This window comes from Larimichthys crocea, chromosome III, assembly GCF_000972845.2.
Source record: "Larimichthys crocea isolate SSNF chromosome III, L_crocea_2.0, whole genome shotgun sequence".
Classification (NCBI taxonomy): domain Eukaryota; kingdom Metazoa; phylum Chordata; class Actinopteri; family Sciaenidae; genus Larimichthys; species Larimichthys crocea.
The window spans coordinates 4,839,458-4,856,702 of record NC_040013.1 but is presented as its reverse complement, the minus strand read 5'-3'; the positions used below and the strand labels follow the sequence as shown (position 1 = coordinate 4,856,702).

Genomic DNA, 17,245 nt, shown 5'->3' with positions numbered 1-17,245 from the left:
CAACTGGAGGACATCAGACATCGTTTTCTCCATAAAATATGATCCAGTTTCACCATAATCAGTGAAGCGTTACGTATTTCTCACAGGTGATCTTACCTGCAGTACAAAGTTACATAGTGTGAGAACAGAAATTATTTTAAATCTGTTATTTTATGGTAGAAAAGTTACACAATGATGCTTCAACAAGCAGTCAGCGATCAATGATCAAGACCCTTCCAGCCCTTTAACAGCTTCTTTAATAGCTGGTCCTCACCATCTGGGCCAGACAGCTGAGAAAGGGAGATGGGTAATGTCATGTCCTACTGACAGCAAGGCCTCTGCTCCAGCTCAGCATGTACACCGAGGAGAAGTCATGCTACCAATCACAACCACTAGAGAGAGACACTGTCAACGTCTATGCTGCCAGTGCTTGAAGATAAAAGGTCTCACACTGTTACGGGAATTTTAAAGAAAAACCCTTAAATAAGGAGGATCGGATTCAAAACATCAAAGTTTAAGTTGAATTTATTGTTCTTGTACAAGAAGGAGCGTTTCACAGTGCAACACACTAAAGGGGTTACAGAGAAAAAGGCTCCCTGAGGAGCTCTGACAGTTGGTTCTTATACATTTTTCTAAAGATGGGCTGTCTTAAACCTTGTAAATTGTTAACAGACACTGTGCATATAACCATCTAAACAGTTTTCTTTAACATATCCCCTAATGAGTAGCCAGTATGTCCCCAATCTAGATGTCACCTCTCTGACCTGTCCCTGGAATCCCTCTATTCATACATTAACCTGAACTTTACCTTACCCTGCCAGTCTCAGTAAAACAGCAATAAAGGGAAATGCCCTCAAGACATGTAACAAATAGGAACAAACATCGTATAAGCTAAAACATCTAAATAGCTGCGTAACCCTGATTTTTATGACACACACCTTGCTTGTATATTTTAAAGTCAGTTGCCCAAATTAGAATAAAAAAAAACATATTTTCTCACTTAATTTGAATGCACATAGTTTAAGGCGTACCACTTATGGCATCATATGGAAATTCAGATTTTTTTGGAGCTGATTTATAATCTGCAATCTGCAGTCTAGCACCACTTCAGCCAGCACTCCTAAGAGACAGACTGATGATAATGATGATGATGATTAATGGCCTAAAAACCCTCAAACCTGCAGCCAGTAAAACAAATGTTAAAATGAGAAGGTCTCTAACAAGTTTGCTCATTTCTTTCTCGTCCACCTGCTTTCATCTTCATCAAACTCTGTTTGGTTTAATCTGTTGTATTTTAAAAATACTATTTCATTTGTAGATATAGTGTGTTTCCCCCTCCCTCTGTGTAACTGTAAATATTGCTAAAAAATGTATATTGTAATGTATATGTGAAGTTTTAGTAGGTCCAGCTCACTTATTTCTATTTTAAATCAGGCCTACAAGGAGTTGCAAGACTCATATATTTACAATTTATATTTAGTTATAATTTATAATTTTTTGAGTGATTGCATGTTGGCACAGAAGTCTCCAAATGGTGAAACTGGTGAGATTATGTCCTCATTATGTATGAAATAATACATTTCCCCCTGGTAACCAAGTCTGTTATTTTTTAGTTTTTGTTTTGACTTAAACATAAAACCAAAGCGTGGCCTGACACCAGTCCAGGTGAGTTCATTATTATGTATTTGTCTTTTATTTTTGGGAACCATTTTAGAAAACCACAGAGGCATTTTTTGCTGGGTTTTTTTATATGCACATTGCCTAAAACGAAACAATGTGTGTTAATGGATCAGTACACAACCCGTTAACATGTATGTGAAACACTTTTTCAACTGCATGTCGGCTTTGAACATAGCTTTGAATTCAGCATTTTGGGTCTTTTGTGCCCTGTGCATGATCTTTAAGGAAAACATGTGTAGTGGAGGCTGTTGCACTGCCACTCCAGCAACTAAATTGCCAATAAGTATGGACTAGTCATATGTGCTTCATTTATTATTGAGACAGACCACAGCTGGAGGTTCAAGGCTGAGATTTGTTGGCAACAGGCTGCACAGGCTTTGAGAGGAAGTTGTGCCTGAGAGATTAAACACAGGGCTCAGACTCTCATGAAGCTTTTTCAACACTTCCTGATTGTGTGGTAGACTGACACACACTTTCTTTGCTTTCACACTCTCTGCTCTTTGGACATAAAAGATCCAACTGATCTGACAGGTGGGTCTCACTGCAGCAGAGGTTCTACTTCTTTACTGGAAATGTACATTTATGTGTGTTTATCTGCATCTTTTTTATGGTCTGTCACTCCCTGCACAGCTGAATAAACTTGATATGGACAGAGTAATAAGTTATAAATAGTTTGTATAAAAGTGGGACTGCACAGTTTATGTTAAATCTTAAATTATAAAGCCATAAAAACAGTAAGTGCCATGTTTATATCTGATCTCTCTGACAGGATCAGAGATAATATTTATAGGAGCTCCTTTCTCTTCCCAGGTACAATTTGTCTGTGATCATTGACCTTTTATGACATTATTTAAATGAGGATGACAAGATCTCGCAACAGCACATAAGTCACAAAATATTTATTTATCCCTGGTTGCATATTTTACCCTTTCACTTTATGAATTTGCAATTGTGGAAGAAAATCTGAAAGATAAATGTCATTTTTCTTTCCTTTACATAGTGTCAGTCGTTTCCCTCTGGCAGCAGAGAGAAGCCTCCTCTTACCACCTCAACACCAAAAGCAGCCATGCCTCTGTTTCGGGCTTGGGGCGAGCGTGATGGTGGCAGTGGTGGTGGCAGTCGTGGTGGGGCGAAAGCTCGGCCCGGGCGTAGGAGGATGAAGAGTATGGAGTGGATGGGGAGCTGCGAGAAGATGGATGAAGACGGCTCTGTCCTTTCGTTGACGAGGCTGTGTCTGCTGAGCCTCGCCGACAACATGAGGGAGGTGTGGGTGAAGGATTATACTGACAACTACCTGGATCATTACTTCTTCCGATACATCATGGGGCCTTTCAACTTACTGCGTGAGTTTGTTTAAACATTAGACATGGTTCACGTGTTTTGGGGCTTCTTTTGCAGATAACATGAGATATAAGATGAAATAAAAGTCTGCCTATAAAAAGAATTAAAGCATTTATTCTCACGCGGGGTGAGTCACGGTCTAGATGTTTTTCTACTTCCTCGTGTACTTTTCCATGTGACTTCATCTTATGATCGAGTGATTTCCACGTCTGCAGCAGGTGATCTGGTCGAGGAGCTGACGTGGTTGCTGTGCAGCAGAAAGCAGTTGTCCCGGGCGGCCCTCCACCTCCTGCTGGTCCCCCAACTCCGTGGCCTGTCTCTGGAAAAGTGTCCTGCTCTGGTCACCTCAGCTCTCTGTCCCCACATTGCTGCACGGTGCCAGGTCAGACAGAGACCTGTCTCCTCATATTTCATACTGAACGTGCAGAAATATGTGCTGCTTTTATGCTGTATGTCCTCTTTTTTTTTTGTCTCAGGGTCTGTGGAGTTTGGACCTATCTGGAGCCCAGCAGCTACCTTCAAAGGTCCTCTCTGAAACTCTGTGCAGTCTACCTGCCCTGCGCTCCCTCTCGTTGTCTGGTACACCTTGTGACAGATGTGTAATCAGGACCATTGCCCATCGCTGTCTTTTGCTGCGCCATCTGGACGTGTCTCGCTGTCATTTACTTTCCCCCGCTGCACTCCTTCCTCTTGCAGGTGTGGCTTCCTTCTCGTCCCCTGGCTGCCCTTCTACGTCACCCTTTCGCTCTGCTTCCCAATCTTCCCCTTCTTGCTCTCTCCCTCTCAGCAGTCTGCTGGCTCTGGATATTGGGTTTGGGGAATATGAGGGAGACTCTGTTGCGACAGCTGCCTTCCTCCTCCTCTCCCTGCCCTGCCTGGAGAGAGTGGCCATGGAGGGCCTTGCACAGGCCTGCTGTCTCATCCAGCACAGAGAGTTCGACCAGACAGAGGAGTTCACTGACAGGGAAGGAGTTCCCAGGCTGGGGGAGATGTGGGGCGAGTGGCGGCGCCGGCACAGCATGGGCAAGAGAGAAAGAGCAGCAGCAGACGAGGATGAGGAGAGGATTTTTTGGGCAGAGCATGGTAGTGAGAGTGAGGAAGGTCCGAGTTGCTCTCAGGATCAAGCTGAGGAAAAAAGGAGACGGAGAGTTTTGTCACAGTCAGATGACGAATGTCTGGTCCTGCGCCTGAAGGACGTCAAGGGCTTGACATGTGACTCTCTGGACAGTGTAAGTCATTTATGTCCGAACATCTACTCCATATCTGTGAACGCTGATGATTATGAAGATGCCAGAGGAAGAAGCCAGGGGTCGCTGTTAGCTGCCGGCCTCCAGACGTGGTCAGGCCGGCTGCGAAGCCTCTCAGTAAACTACTCGGGCCCTCTGGTGGATCTTCTTCCTGCCTTGCAAGTCGCAGGCTCGTCCTTGCTCTCTCTCATCATGGAGGGGGTGAAAACCAGCCCTCACACTCCACTTCTGGACGTCATGAAGACCTGTCCGAGACTCAGAGAGCTGCTCATCTCTGCCGAGCCCCCCACCACGCCACAGGAAGAGGAAGGCGAGGAGGATCAGCAGGATGATCGGGATCTTCCACAGCTGCCTCACCTCTGCTCTCTCACTCTCAAGTAAGGCTAATTTTGAGGTCCACTAGATAGGACAGCAGGAACTCAGTGACCCTTATTTGAAAGGATCTGATTTACTGTTTGTTGCTGATACAAACTGTACATGTAGTCATGGGTTTTCTTCTAAAATAAGTGCAGTGCACTGGTGTGTTTTCATTTTACTTCTCTGTGTCTCCAATCTGTCTCAAGATTCTCCTACGAGCACAGCCAAATGAAGCCTGTCATGTCCTGGATGTCCCTGAGGAGGGTGCTCAAGTGTCTCCTGACTGGTTCTCCATCACTGGAGAAGCTCTCACTGGTCTCCCTGCCGTGCCCTCTGAACGGCGTTTTACAGGATGTGCTGCGCAGAGTGGATGATCCCACAGACTCACCTCTCCCTCCACTCGGACGGATACGACACATTGACCTGCAGCGGACGGATGTTAAGATGACGACGGTGAAAAGTCTAATGCTACAAAGCAAGAGACTCAAGTGTGTAGATGTGAGTTACTGCTGGCAGATCAGTCAGCTTGACTGGTTGGACTGTGAGGCGTTCAGTAAAGTCCAAGTTGTCTGGTTGTAGTGAAGAGATGGGCAGCATCCAGTACAGGAGCCTCACACTTCAGACACAGGATAAATGATACTTTAAAGGATTCAAATAAAACATAAAAACACAAGACACTTTTACAGTTGCATTATTTTTATTAACTACGACTGTACAACATTTGTAACATTTGTAACTGAAGTTCATCTTTAATACATCACTACTCATGCCAAAACTAAAGCGCCTTAAATGAATTGCAAACGGTATCTTCTGTTTATTCTGTTTTAATAACCCTTTTGATAAATCGTGTCTTTCCGCCGTAATGGTAAAATGAATTTGTCCTGTATAATTCACATAAGAAATTATAAGAAATGCATCTGTAGACAGTTTTTGTTTGTTTTCAGTGTCTTCATTTCGGCTAATATGGACTGAACAGAAGGAAGATGAATATTGAAAGGGCAATGTGCAATCCCCAGCCACAATAGGTCGCAGCATTTCGCGTACATTCGTCAGGGGGTCTGGGAATTGAAAACACAATAGACAGAACGTGTAAATACAAATAAATTTAAATTCCCATTTGTTACGTTTCCTTTTATAAGCAGAAACAATAACGCTGACAACCAACAACGAAAGAACTCAGGGAAGACAAGAGGCAGTCAAAAAGATATTTATTTTCCATTTTTAAAGGAAAAGGTGAACAACAAATGTAGGTTTTGAAACATGTGGGGGGAGCAAGAACTGTGGGGGTTGTGCCAAACAAAATAACCAAAGAACAAAAAATGGGCCTAGCTCAACCTTCTCTGGGAGCAACAAAAGAACAAACAAAAAGGCCAGACTATCTGGTCTACCAAAAAACCTGAAAAGAATAAAAATACACCAACTAAATCAAAAATATTTTGATCTGTGTACTTACAGAGAGCAACAGTGACTGCAGTCACATTCATAACATCGACTGTTTCTCCATTGAGATCCTACAGGATGCCATTGATTGTCCATTTTGTCCATACAATGGGTGGCATCTATGGGTGGAAACACAAAATCACAAAATGGTAAATATTTTTCAGCGCAGTCATAATGTGGCATCATGTGTTGTTTGAATTGTTGAATTATGTATTACACATATTCTGTATGTTTGTGTGTGTGCATCGTTGTTCTTTTCTTTTACTTGGTTTAACTTCTACAGAGTAGCAGTCTGCATTTGACAGTGACGCCAAAGCACATAACAGCAAAGCCAGAGCCAAATATTTCTTCATAGGAAAATGGAAACAAACATCATAGAGTTAATATTTGATATCAATCTTGAGGTCAATGCCAAAAAATTAGTCAATGAGAAATTTTCATACTCACCATCGTGGCGGTCAAACGTGTCCACTTTGTAATGTGTGTAGGTGAGAGGACAAAATATATTAAGGTATTTTATGGAAGGTCAGTGTGTTTTATAGTGTGTTTGTCTGCAGGGACCTTTGGAATTAAATAAAGGGAGGATCGGGGTGGGTCAGTTTACTAACGGAGGTTTTATTTGTCTTCATAGAAAAAACAGTCAAACATGACTCTTTTTTTTAAATAGTTGAGAATCATTTTAAAATTTGACTCACGTTTCTTTGACTTCTGTCTGCTTTCTTAAGAATTTGTACTAATTCTTTTTGGAGTAAAACATATTTTGACATCTTTTCTCGGCTTATTTTAGTCCTGAAGTGGCACTTTTATTTCCTTTCTCATTAAAATAAAGACAATTCAGATCAGTGTGTGCTGAACTAAATTGTATTTTAAAACACAGACTGAGTTTTAAGCAGCTCACTGCTCGTTTCGCATATCTATGAACAAAGTATAATCAAAACCTGACACATAAAAAACATTGTTTTAAATGAAAGCACTAACTATTCCCCTCTTCCTCTTCTCCTTCTAGAGTAGTTGTAGACTCTTAGATTTGTTTCATTAAAATGTCCAGATCTCCACAGCCTTACATGGCTTTATTTTGTATTATTGTTCATCATGAGACCACGATGATATTCAAGCTTTTGTTTGAGGTTCATCACTGTAGTGCTAACGGACTTTAGACAACAACAACATGACTATTACATTAAGTTCAATTCGATCTTTCTGTGTTACCTGTGGTTCAATTGGTGTACAACCACAAAGACATGTCAGTTTTCTAATTGTGGTAAAGGAGTACTCCAGCTATTTAGTATTGCACTTTCATAAAGATGGGGGACCCACAAGAGATGATTAAAGAGTTTCAAATGACAAAAACAGTGAAATAATGAAGCTCAGTAGTGTCTTTTGTTAGATCACCTCTGCCTCCTAAATGTCCACGTCTCTTGAACCCCACAACTCCAGTTTGCTTTGCCTCAAGAGCTTCCTATAGAGCCACAGGAGACATTTTACAGTGTTCGGACTTCTCATGCCAAGTAATTGGTTTTTAATGTTTAGTGCCCCTGTAACATTGTTTGTGTTTTATACCAGAGATTCTTCTTTCATATGCAAACAAAGTGATGCAAAGACGAGAAACAAATGTATGATTTTTTTATTTATTTGAAAGTTAATTTGTTGCAGTATTTCATTTCCAATTTCTAGCAGCTGTGCTTCTTGCTTCGTCATGTTTTCTCTAATAAAACAGGCGGTGTTATTGTGGGAAGCCAGTGAGGGATCCTCTCTTTCTTCCCAGTTCAACAACAACCAAAAAAAGAAAGAAAAGAAAATGCTTCAGAGTTTCAGACCATAATCATTTTCCTACTGCAGAAAAAATTGGACAGAGCACAGATGGGTAATCCTTCATGTGCACTATGTATTCACATGCCTTCGGGTCAAATACTGACACACAGCAGTCAGGGAAGCTTTTGGGGATTGAATACCTACAAAAAACACACAGGTAACAGAAGAATATGTAAATAGAAATAAATCTGATTCACATTTTAAACCAAAAATATTTTGATCTGTGTACTTACGCAGTGCAACATCCACTGCAACCACAATCCTCACATCGACTGTTCCTCCATTGAGATCCTACAGCATGCCAAGTAGCAGGCCGCATTTGACAGTGAAGCACATAACAGCAAAGCCAGAGCCAAATATTTCTTCATAGGAAAATGGAAACAAACATCATAGAGTTAATATTTGACATCAAGTGAGGTCAAGTTGGGTTTTTGTTCTGTCTCGTCACTTCCTGTTTTATTTTGATATTTACCTGCCCTCTCGTTTTAGGTCACTTGCCCTTCCTCATGTGTCACCAGTCTGATGGTTTCCACCTGTTCCCCATTACCCTGTGTATATCTTGTCTGCGTCTCCCTTTGTCCTGTGCCAAAGTGTTTCGTCCTTGGATTGTTCACCTAAGCCTTTTACTAGTTCTGCCATAGCCATAGCGGTTTTGCTTGTGTGTTTTTGTTTCTTCCTCGATAGTGTTTTTTTTGTTGTTGTTGTAATTTTCTTAGTCTAGCCTTTTGTTTTATAGTGCTAGTTTTGTTGTTTTTTCAGCCTCCCTTGGAGAGATTTCAGTTAATGTTTTGCAGCCTTTTGATTTTCCTCATTGTGAGTGATTTTTTTTGAGTGATAATTGTTTCATAAACCAAGTTAGAGTTTTTTCCTAATTTTTGTTTTCCTTAGTTTAGGCCTGTTTTTCTTAGCCTGCCGTAGCATCACTCTGTTAAGAGGGTTTTGTTATTTCAAAATAAAATCAGCTCACTGACACCTCTGCGTCTGAGTCCTGCTTTGAGTCCGGCTTGATATCTTGAGGTCCATGATTTAAAAAAAATGAGTCAAAACTTTATATGACTACTACTTTATCCTGTCAAAACTCAAATGTTCATACTCACCATCGTGGCGGTCAACCGTGTCCACTTTGTAATGTGTGTAGGTGTTTGCGCACTCGTTGATTTGCAGAGAGGAATTTTAGAGCCGAATTATTCCTTAGTACAAGTATTTATTAGAATTTACACAAAGCAATATGTGTGCCTATCTCATTGGTCCAAAAACTGTTGGGGAGCGGCCCTGGTTTAAACTTGGCTCTCCCTTGTTGGTGCACAGACTGGTCCCAGCTTCTTGGCACTCAGCTGCTCCAGTCGTCTTCAGCCAGCTTCCTAAAGAGGAGTGTTACGGCTGTCCCCGTTTCGCCCAGGTGCATGTGTGTGTGTAGTGTTACCCCTAGGTAAATACAGGTGTGCGATTGCCGGTCCCTGGTTGGCCCCAACTGGAGGAGAGGGGACAACACGTCCGTGGGTGTCCCACTAAATCTCTATTGGCACCACACTGCTCCTTCTCTTCTCTTCTCTGTTGTACAGCAAGACTAAACGATGTGAAATGCATTGCGTTGTTTTTTCATGTTCAAAACTAAAATATTAATATTAACACACTTTGAAAGTAAGCTATACTTTGCTGATAAACCTTCACACATAGCTGAAGTATATGCAGTTTGTTTTTGGAAAGAACAAGAGATTAATCTGTAAAATAACTTAAGGGGTTGTAGTGTGTTCATGTTCTCGTGACTCCTGATTTTCTTCTTGCAGATGACTTTGGACAGCGTGCCTTGGTGGGCAAGGTGTGTATGGACAGGAACAATTCTGTGAAACATTACAAAGAGACCAATCAGGAGTCTCAAGAGGAAACCTGTCGGTGGGTATCAGCTGTTTAATAATACTGGATATGAATGTGTTGAGAGGGATGTGTCAGGCTCCAGCCAAAGTGATTTAATGAAATGACATTGAAGTCAATCGCGCTGGGGATTTTTCAGTCAGGAAAAAGTCCCAGAGGCAACAGGTTTAGTTACACTAAATTTAGTAATATCTGATAAGAATATGTAATAGATAACAACAGATATATGCAACAGTTAATTTTTGTCAGCATAACTCTTGTCTGTGCATTCAAAGATATTGTTTTTCTTATTCACTGAAATACCTTGACGTTTAAGTTCTCTTTTATATTTGATACTTTCCCACCACGGAGAATGTACACCTGACTCTGAAGTGATAACTGCCTCTAAATCCTCTGTTTTCTTTTATAAAACTACATTTACAACCACAAGTTTTAGCTGTAAAACTTTCAAATTTGTAAATGTGCATGCCCCAATTGAATAACAACCATTGTTTTGTCATCCAAAGGTTCATTTCAGAGCTCCTGAACAAAAAGGTAAGATTCCACAAAACGATAACCAGTACAAGGATGTAGCTCTGCATTTTTTAAAGACCCTTAATCCTTGTTTTGTTTTTTGTTTTTTGTGGGGGGGGTGTAGTACCCTCTCGTGAAGCCCGTGGTGACCCCCCGCTTCGCTCCATCCTGCACAGGGGCCTTGCTTGGACAGCTGGGAGCAATCGCTAAGAATAACAACCTGCACATTCAGGTGAGCTCACCGTGACAACCGAACCAGGCTAAGTCCCCGAGGAGTCCTTGGGACTGTCGCCATAGAGAATGTTCAGTGTTTGGACCTGTGGGGTTTTTGAACAATTGAAATAAATACATGCAAACACACTTTCAATAGTTGAATGCTGACAAGCGGAAGAAAACAAGTATTGCAGACAAGTATTGGCTGCTACCTCAGTGATGAAGAGTTGGATCTTTTCAGACAGACAGGAGCCTCTTTGTCTCACTGTCCCAATTCCAACATTTCGGAAGTCTCTCATATTTCAGAATTCTGAGAATATGAATACAACAAGGTTAAGAAGACAATAGAAGCAGCTTCAATATGTAAGAGCATGATTGTGAAGAATGGCGCACAGAGAATACTAGCTTAAAGGTGGTTCAGAGTCTGACAAAGAATAATTAAAAGAACAGTTCCTCCACTGTGTCTGAGTTGATCGAAAACTTTCAACTTGTTTACAAGGAACTAAAGTCTAATTGTTTCTCACCCTGAAGAGTTTTCACAAGAACTCCTCATATTTGGCGTTTGTAGCAAGTCACAACTGCAAGATGGAAAAATTACAAACTGCAGTCACGTACCTCAAAATACACAATGCAGAGCAAAAGACAAAATACAGTTAATGGATAACAGTGTAACCCGTCTCTGGTTCTGGTAACCATACCAGCGTTGCTTAATGCCTGCATTACCTCTGCCCTTCTTCAGTCTTGAAAATCTCATGGTAGTCCACCAAGAGTAGTGTCAAAACGATTTATCTTATGGTAGAAACGTTACATAATGTTACAGCAATACAGTGTAACATAGCAAAGATTCAATTTCTTCTATGTGATGAAAACAGTCCTGAATGATGAAATATAATACATAATGAGATTGATGATTGTTTTATGGTATTAGTCACCTCTCTCTCTCTATTTTCCCAGGTTGTGTAGTGGAGTGTTGAATGTCCGCAAAGTCTTGAAACACAAAGTGAGACTTGGACTGGGAACAGGTGGAAGCAAGGCAGACTCTCTGCATAGTTTCACCTCAAGTGTTGCCAAAACACTTTATTACACCATCAAAAGAAATAGTATAATTATGTTTTATGATATAGAAAGTGAAAAAGTTATGTGTATATGTTAGGTGGACCACAATTACGGCTGGTGCATACAGCCAAAAGAACACCAAGGCAGGATTGTAGAGTGTCAGACGGATCTTTTATTGGTCCGTGTTTAACAGCACCCTCCACATCATACCGCAACAACCCAATGATCCCAAAATGGCGCCTTTATATAGGGTGTACTGCCTTGCTCGCTGTCTAAGAAACACTTATTATTTATTTACGTTATCCTATAGAGCTTCCTATAGAGCCACAGGAGACATTACACAGTGTTCGGACTTCTCATGCCAAGTAATTGGTTTTTCATGTTTAGTGCCCCTGTAACATTGTTTGTGTTTTATACCAGAGATTCTTCTTTCATATGCAAACAAAGTGATGCAAAGACGAGGAAGAAATGTGTGATTTATTTATTTATTTATTTGAAAGTTAACTGTCGCAGTATTTAATTTCCAATTTCTAGCAGCTGTGCTTCTAAAACAGGCGGTGTTATTGTGGGAAGCCAGTGAGGGATCGTCTCTTTTTTCCCAGTTCAACAACAACCAAAAAAAGAAAGAAAAGAAAATGCTTCAGAGTTTCAGACCATAATCATTTTCCTACTGCAGAAAAAATTGGACAGAGCACAGATGGGTCATCCTTCTTGTGCACTATGTATTCACATGCCTTCGGGTCAAATACTGACACACAGTCGTCAGGGAAGCCTCTGGGGGTTGAAAACCTACAAAAAACACACAGGTAACAGAAGAATATGTAAATACAAATAAATCTGATTCACATTTTAAATCAAAAATATTTTGATCTGTGTACTTACGCAGTGCAACATCCACTGCAATCACAATCATAACATCGACTGTTCCTCCATTTAGATCCTACAGCATGCCATGTTTTGTCCATATCGTCCTGACAATGGGTCGTATTTATGGAAAGGGTCGCATTATTTATGATATGAGTCGTGTTATCTATGGGATCGGTCACAGCAACTAAAACTGGAAAGACAAAATGGTAAATATGTTTCAGCGCAGTTATAATGTGGCATCATGTGTTGTTTGAACCGTTGAAGTAAACTTGTGTTATATACTACACATATTCTGTATGTCTGTGTGTGCATCGTTGTTCTTTTCTTTTACCTGGTTTATTTTCTTTAACGTAGCAGTACGCATTTGACAGTGACGCCAAAGCACATAACAGCAAAGCCAGAGCCAAATATTTCTTCATAGGAAAATGGAAACAAACATCATAGAGTTAATATTTGGTATAAATCTTGAGGTCAATGCCATAAAATGAGTCAAAACTTTATATGACTACTACTTTATCCTGTCAAAACACTCAGAGATTTTCATACTCACCATCGTGGCAGTCAAACGTGTCCACTTTGTAATGTGTGTAGGTGAGAGGACAAAATATATTAAGGTATTTTATGGAAGGTCAGTGTGTTTTATAGTGTGTTTGTCTGCAGGGACCTTTGGAATTAAATAAAGGGAGGATCGGGGTGGGTCAGTTTACTAACGGAGGTTTTATTTGTCTTCACAGAAAAAACAGTCAAACATGACTCTTTTTTTTTAAATAGTTGAGAACCATTTTAAAATTTGACTCACGTTTCTTTGAGTTCTGTCTACTTTCTTAAGAATTTGTACTAATTCTTTTTGGAGTAAAACATATTTTGACATCTTTTCTCGGCTTATTTTAGTCCTGAAGTAAAACTTTTATTTCCTTTCTCATTAAAATAAAGACAATTCAGATCAGTGTGTGCTGAACTAAATTGTATTTTAAAACACAGACTGAGTTTTAAGCAGCTCACTGCTCGTTACGCATATCTATGAACAAAGTATAATCAAAACCTGACACATAAAAAACATTGTTTTAAATGAAAGCACTAACTATTCCCCTCTTCCTCTTCTCCTTCTAGAGTAGTTGTAGACTCTTAGATTTGTTTCATTAACATGTCCAGATCTCCACAGCCTTACATGGCTTTATTTTGTATTATTGTTCATCATGAGACCACGATGATATTCAAGCTTTTGTTTGAGGTTCATCACTGTAGTGCTAACTGACTTTAGACAACAACAACATGACTATTACATTAAGTTCAATTCGATCTTTCTGTGTTACCTGTGGTTCAATTAGTGTACAACCACAAAGACATGTCAGTTTTCTAATTGTGGTAAAGGAGTACTCTAGCAATTTAGTGTTGCACTTTCATAAAGATGGGGGACCCACAAGAGATGATTAAAGAGTTTCAAATGACAAAAACAGTGAAATAATGCAGCTCAGTAGTGTCTTTTGTTAGATCACCTCTGCCTCCTAAATGTCCACGTCTCTTGAACCCCACAACTCCAGTTTGCTTTGCCTCAAGAGCTTCCTATAGAGCCACAGGAAACATTACACAGTGTTCGGACTTCTCATGCCAAGTAATTGGTTTTCATGTTTAGTGCCCCTGTAACATTTTACAGTGTTTTATACCAGAGATTCTTCTTTCATATGCAAACAAAGTGATGCAAAGACGAGAAACAAATGTATGATTTTTTTATTTATTTGAAAGTTAATTTGTCGCAGTATTTCATTTCCAATTTCTAGCAGCTGTGCTTCTTACTTCGTCATGTTTTCTCTAATAAAACAGGCGGTGTTATTGTGGGAAGCCAGTGAGGGATCCTCTCTTTCTTCCCAGTTCAACAACAACCAAAAAAAAGAAGAAAAGAAAATGCTTCAGAGTTTCAGACCATAATCATTTTCCTACTGCACCATAAATTGGACAGAGCACAGATGGGTCATCCTTCTTGTGCACTATGTATTCACATGCCTTCGGGTCAAATACTGACACACAGTCATCAGGGAAATGTATGGGGGTTGAATACCTACAATAAACACACAGGTAACAGAAGAATATGTAAATACAAATAAATCTGATTCACATTTTAAATAAAAAATATTTTGATCTGTGTACTTACGCAGAGCAACATTCACTGCAATCACAATCATAACATCGACTGTTCCTCCATTGAGATCCTACAGGATGCCATGTTTTGTCCATATCGTCCTGACAATGGGTCGTATTTATGGAAACGGTCGCATTATCTATGATATGAGTCGCGTTATCTATGGGATCGGTCACAACAAAAAAAACTGGAAAGACAAAATGGTAAATATGTTTCAGTGCAGTTATAATGTGGCATCATGTGTTGTTTGAACAGTTGAAGTAAACTTGTGTTATATACTACACATATTCTGTATGTCTGTGTGTGCATCGTTGTTCTTTTCTTTTACCTGGTTTCATTTCTTTACGGTAGCAGGCCGCATTTGACAGTGACGCCAAAGCACATAACAGCAAAGCCAGAGCCAAATATTTCTTCATAGGAAAATGGAAACAAACATCATAGAGTTAATATTTGACATCAATCTACTGAATCTAGATATGTATCCCAGAATGCTTTTGACAAAAAAGCATGAAAACTCAAACTCAAAACACTCAGAAATTTTCATACTCACCATCGTGGTGGTCAAGCTTGTCCACTTTGTAATGTGTGTAGGTGAGAGGACAAAGTGTATTGGATTTGGGACTGTCTTTTAAACAGTGTGGGTCTGCAGGGACCTTTGGAATTAAATAAGGGAAGATGTTTGTTCTCAAATCAAATCAGATTTATTTGTATAGCCCAAAGTCACAAAGTACATTTTGCCTTGGAGGGCTTTACAATCTGTACAGGGAGTGACACCCTCTGTCCTTAGACCCTCGGTTTGAGTGAGGAAAAACTTTTAACAGAAAAAAAAAAGGTGGAAGAAACCTCAGGAAGAGCCACAGAGGAGGGATCCCTCTCCCAGGACTGACAGACGTCAATAGATGTCACGTGTACAGGACAAATCAACACAAACATAGTGTTTGCTTCCACCTACTAAACTTTTAGCAGCTCTGGATTTCCACCACTTGTAATGCACATCCTTGAACAAGCTATGATTTAAACATTTAAATGGAAGTACTATCTATTCCCCTCATCTTCTTCCTCTTCTTCTTCTGCTTCTTGATACGACATTTCAGTTATGTATTAAAACAGCAACACATTCACACGAACATGAATCCACTTGAAGGCACCACAGGACTGTGTTAGTATTTTAACCGATAAAGTCATCAGCAGACAGGATAACAACATACAAGCACTTATTTGCTTTGCTTCCCAGAATGAGATAAAAGGATCAATATCAGTCTCATGTCTGTGTGTTAATAATTACAAACCTGGACACTGGAAAATGAGGCACAGGAAAAGAGCTATTTTGCTTTTGCATAGTTTTATAACAAAACATCATATTTTATTAGCTCTTCATATATTTTGTGTGCAAACAAACTTACCAAAGCTGTCAGGTAAGTTAAAAGTAATAAGTTAATATTTAGTATTTATATTTACCTCTGAGGAGTAAATGGCATGACATAAATATGTCATATAAACAATATATAAACCGTTGGCTTTATGGTGTAACTTATATATATTTTACTTCTTATTACTTAGATTCATTTAGATTATTGTCATTGCACAAAAGAACAAATACCAAGACAATGAAAGACAGTGACTGGTTTACAGACACAATGGTATATACTTGTTGAATACAGAACTATAACTATAACTATAGCTATGTATCGGTACATTTGGATAGATACATACATGCATATGGGAGTGTATGTATGTATATATGTGAATTTGTGCAATTTATAGGAAACTATACACTTAATATAAAAAGAATAATAATATAATAATTACAGGAGAAGGGTTAGAAATAAACAAGTTTATACTCATTACTTACTTATTATTATATGTTGTTGTTGTTGTTGTTGTTGTTGTTGTTATATATATATATATACATCTCTTTATGTAGTCTTATTATTCTCTGTATATTCACTTTGTGAAATTTTAACTTGAGGTGGACGTTTTATATAATCCCCAGATTTCTGTCTCTCCGTTTTTCTAAACTCTGCAACATTCCCTTTTGTTTTTCACACCAGTAGTTGTTGTATGTTTGTCCTGTGGCTTAAGACTTAATTAGTGTGAGCTAATGAAACAACATGTTTAACATGGCTGTGCACGGACACCTTGCATCACTTCCGGCCTGTCTGCATGTTGAGCTCTGTTTCTCACGGTGGGTTTCCTGCAAAGCTCGACTGATCACATTAACCACAGGGTGCGGCTGAGGCGATCATCATTGTGCACTCTGTGTTGTCTTGTAAATAGATAATGAACAAAAATGTGTGTTTATATTATGCTGTAAAAACTGAAGATGTTGAGAACACAGATCTTACTCTTAATAAAAACATAAACATATCCATGTACTGAAATATTTGTTACTAATTGTTTACATGGTGCACAGCTGACCACTCCTGACCTCTAGTGGAGGTAATGTGTAAAAACCAAAACAACCATAGACCATAAAATAATTGAATTAAATATTTATGTATTTCCTAAAAGACAACGTCTCGCCATGTTATGTCAATGTTCCCTTGACTTATTTTTACAATGTTATAAGTAAGCACGGCAACACGGTTGACTCAAGGCGTTTAAATAAAATGTAATTTGAATGTTACTGAGTATGAAGGTGAATTGTATTATGCTGACAATAACCAGGCCATTTTTTCATTTCAAGATGTACACTATGAAATAAAAGGGGGAATAATCCATTGGGACCATA

The 17,245-nt window shown here is 39.4% G+C and overlaps 1 protein-coding gene and 4 long non-coding RNA genes across 8 annotated transcripts; 2 read left to right on the top strand and 3 right to left on the bottom strand.

The window, feature by feature from the left end:
* Window positions 1-1,554: 1,554 nt before the first annotated feature.
* LOC109142381 (uncharacterized) lies at window positions 1,555-5,277 on the top strand. 3 transcript variants are annotated; one of them, XM_027278204.1, is made up of 5 exons: window positions 1,555-1,644; window positions 2,683-3,002; window positions 3,216-3,382; window positions 3,477-4,624; window positions 4,811-5,277. In XM_027278204.1, the coding sequence occupies exons 2-5, from the start codon at window positions 2,726-2,728 to the stop codon at window positions 5,181-5,183; spliced, it is 1,965 nt and encodes a 654-aa protein (XP_027134005.1). In that variant the 5' UTR covers window positions 1,555-1,644; window positions 2,683-2,725; the 3' UTR covers window positions 5,184-5,277. The 3 variants fall into 3 exon arrangements, with proteins under 3 accessions (XP_027134005.1, XP_027134004.1, XP_019131534.2); XM_027278203.1 differs by having other exon boundaries at window positions 1,600-1,644; window positions 2,660-3,002; XM_019275989.2 differs by lacking the exon at window positions 1,555-1,644 and adding an exon at window positions 2,089-2,190 and having other exon boundaries at window positions 2,660-3,002.
* Window positions 5,278-5,282: 5 nt separating this feature from the next.
* Window positions 5,283-6,624, bottom strand: LOC104931143 (uncharacterized). Its single transcript, XR_002042971.2, has 4 exons — window positions 6,492-6,624; window positions 6,310-6,391; window positions 6,058-6,163; window positions 5,283-5,662 (listed from the first exon to the last, which is right to left on the bottom strand). It is a non-coding gene; the product is annotated as an uncharacterized LOC104931143 (long non-coding RNA).
* A 1,046-nt stretch (window positions 6,625-7,670) lies between these two features.
* LOC109141180 (uncharacterized) lies at window positions 7,671-9,062 on the bottom strand. The gene is made up of 3 exons (XR_002042675.2): window positions 8,954-9,062; window positions 8,090-8,218; window positions 7,671-7,996 (listed from the first exon to the last, which is right to left on the bottom strand). It is a non-coding gene; the product is annotated as an uncharacterized LOC109141180 (long non-coding RNA).
* Window positions 9,063-9,606: 544 nt separating this feature from the next.
* LOC113745679 (uncharacterized) lies at window positions 9,607-10,592 on the top strand. Its single transcript, XR_003462319.1, has 3 exons — window positions 9,607-9,749; window positions 10,235-10,262; window positions 10,366-10,592. It is a non-coding gene; the product is annotated as an uncharacterized LOC113745679 (long non-coding RNA).
* A 1,378-nt stretch (window positions 10,593-11,970) lies between these two features.
* On the bottom strand, window positions 11,971-15,120 carry LOC109141179 (uncharacterized). 2 transcript variants are annotated; one of them, XR_003462318.1, is made up of 4 exons: window positions 15,065-15,120; window positions 12,709-12,790; window positions 12,393-12,567; window positions 11,971-12,299 (listed from the first exon to the last, which is right to left on the bottom strand). It is a non-coding gene; the product is annotated as an uncharacterized LOC109141179 (long non-coding RNA). The 2 variants fall into 2 exon arrangements; XR_002042673.2 differs by lacking the exon at window positions 15,065-15,120 and adding an exon at window positions 12,928-13,023.
* Window positions 15,121-17,245: the final 2,125 nt, after the last annotated feature.

Bases quoted from the DNA above. Each gene is read 5' to 3' on its own strand.
- LOC109142381 (XM_027278204.1), top strand. From the start codon at position 2,726: ATGCCTCTGTTTCGGGCTTGGGGCGAGCGTGATGGTGGCAGTGGTGGT. The intron at 3,003-3,215 runs GTGAGTTTGTTT...CCACGTCTGCAG, and splicing joins GGGGCCTTTCAACTTACTGC to CAGGTGATCTGGTCGAGGAG. The intron at 4,625-4,810 runs GTAAGGCTAATT...ATCTGTCTCAAG, and splicing joins CTCTGCTCTCTCACTCTCAA to ATTCTCCTACGAGCACAGCC.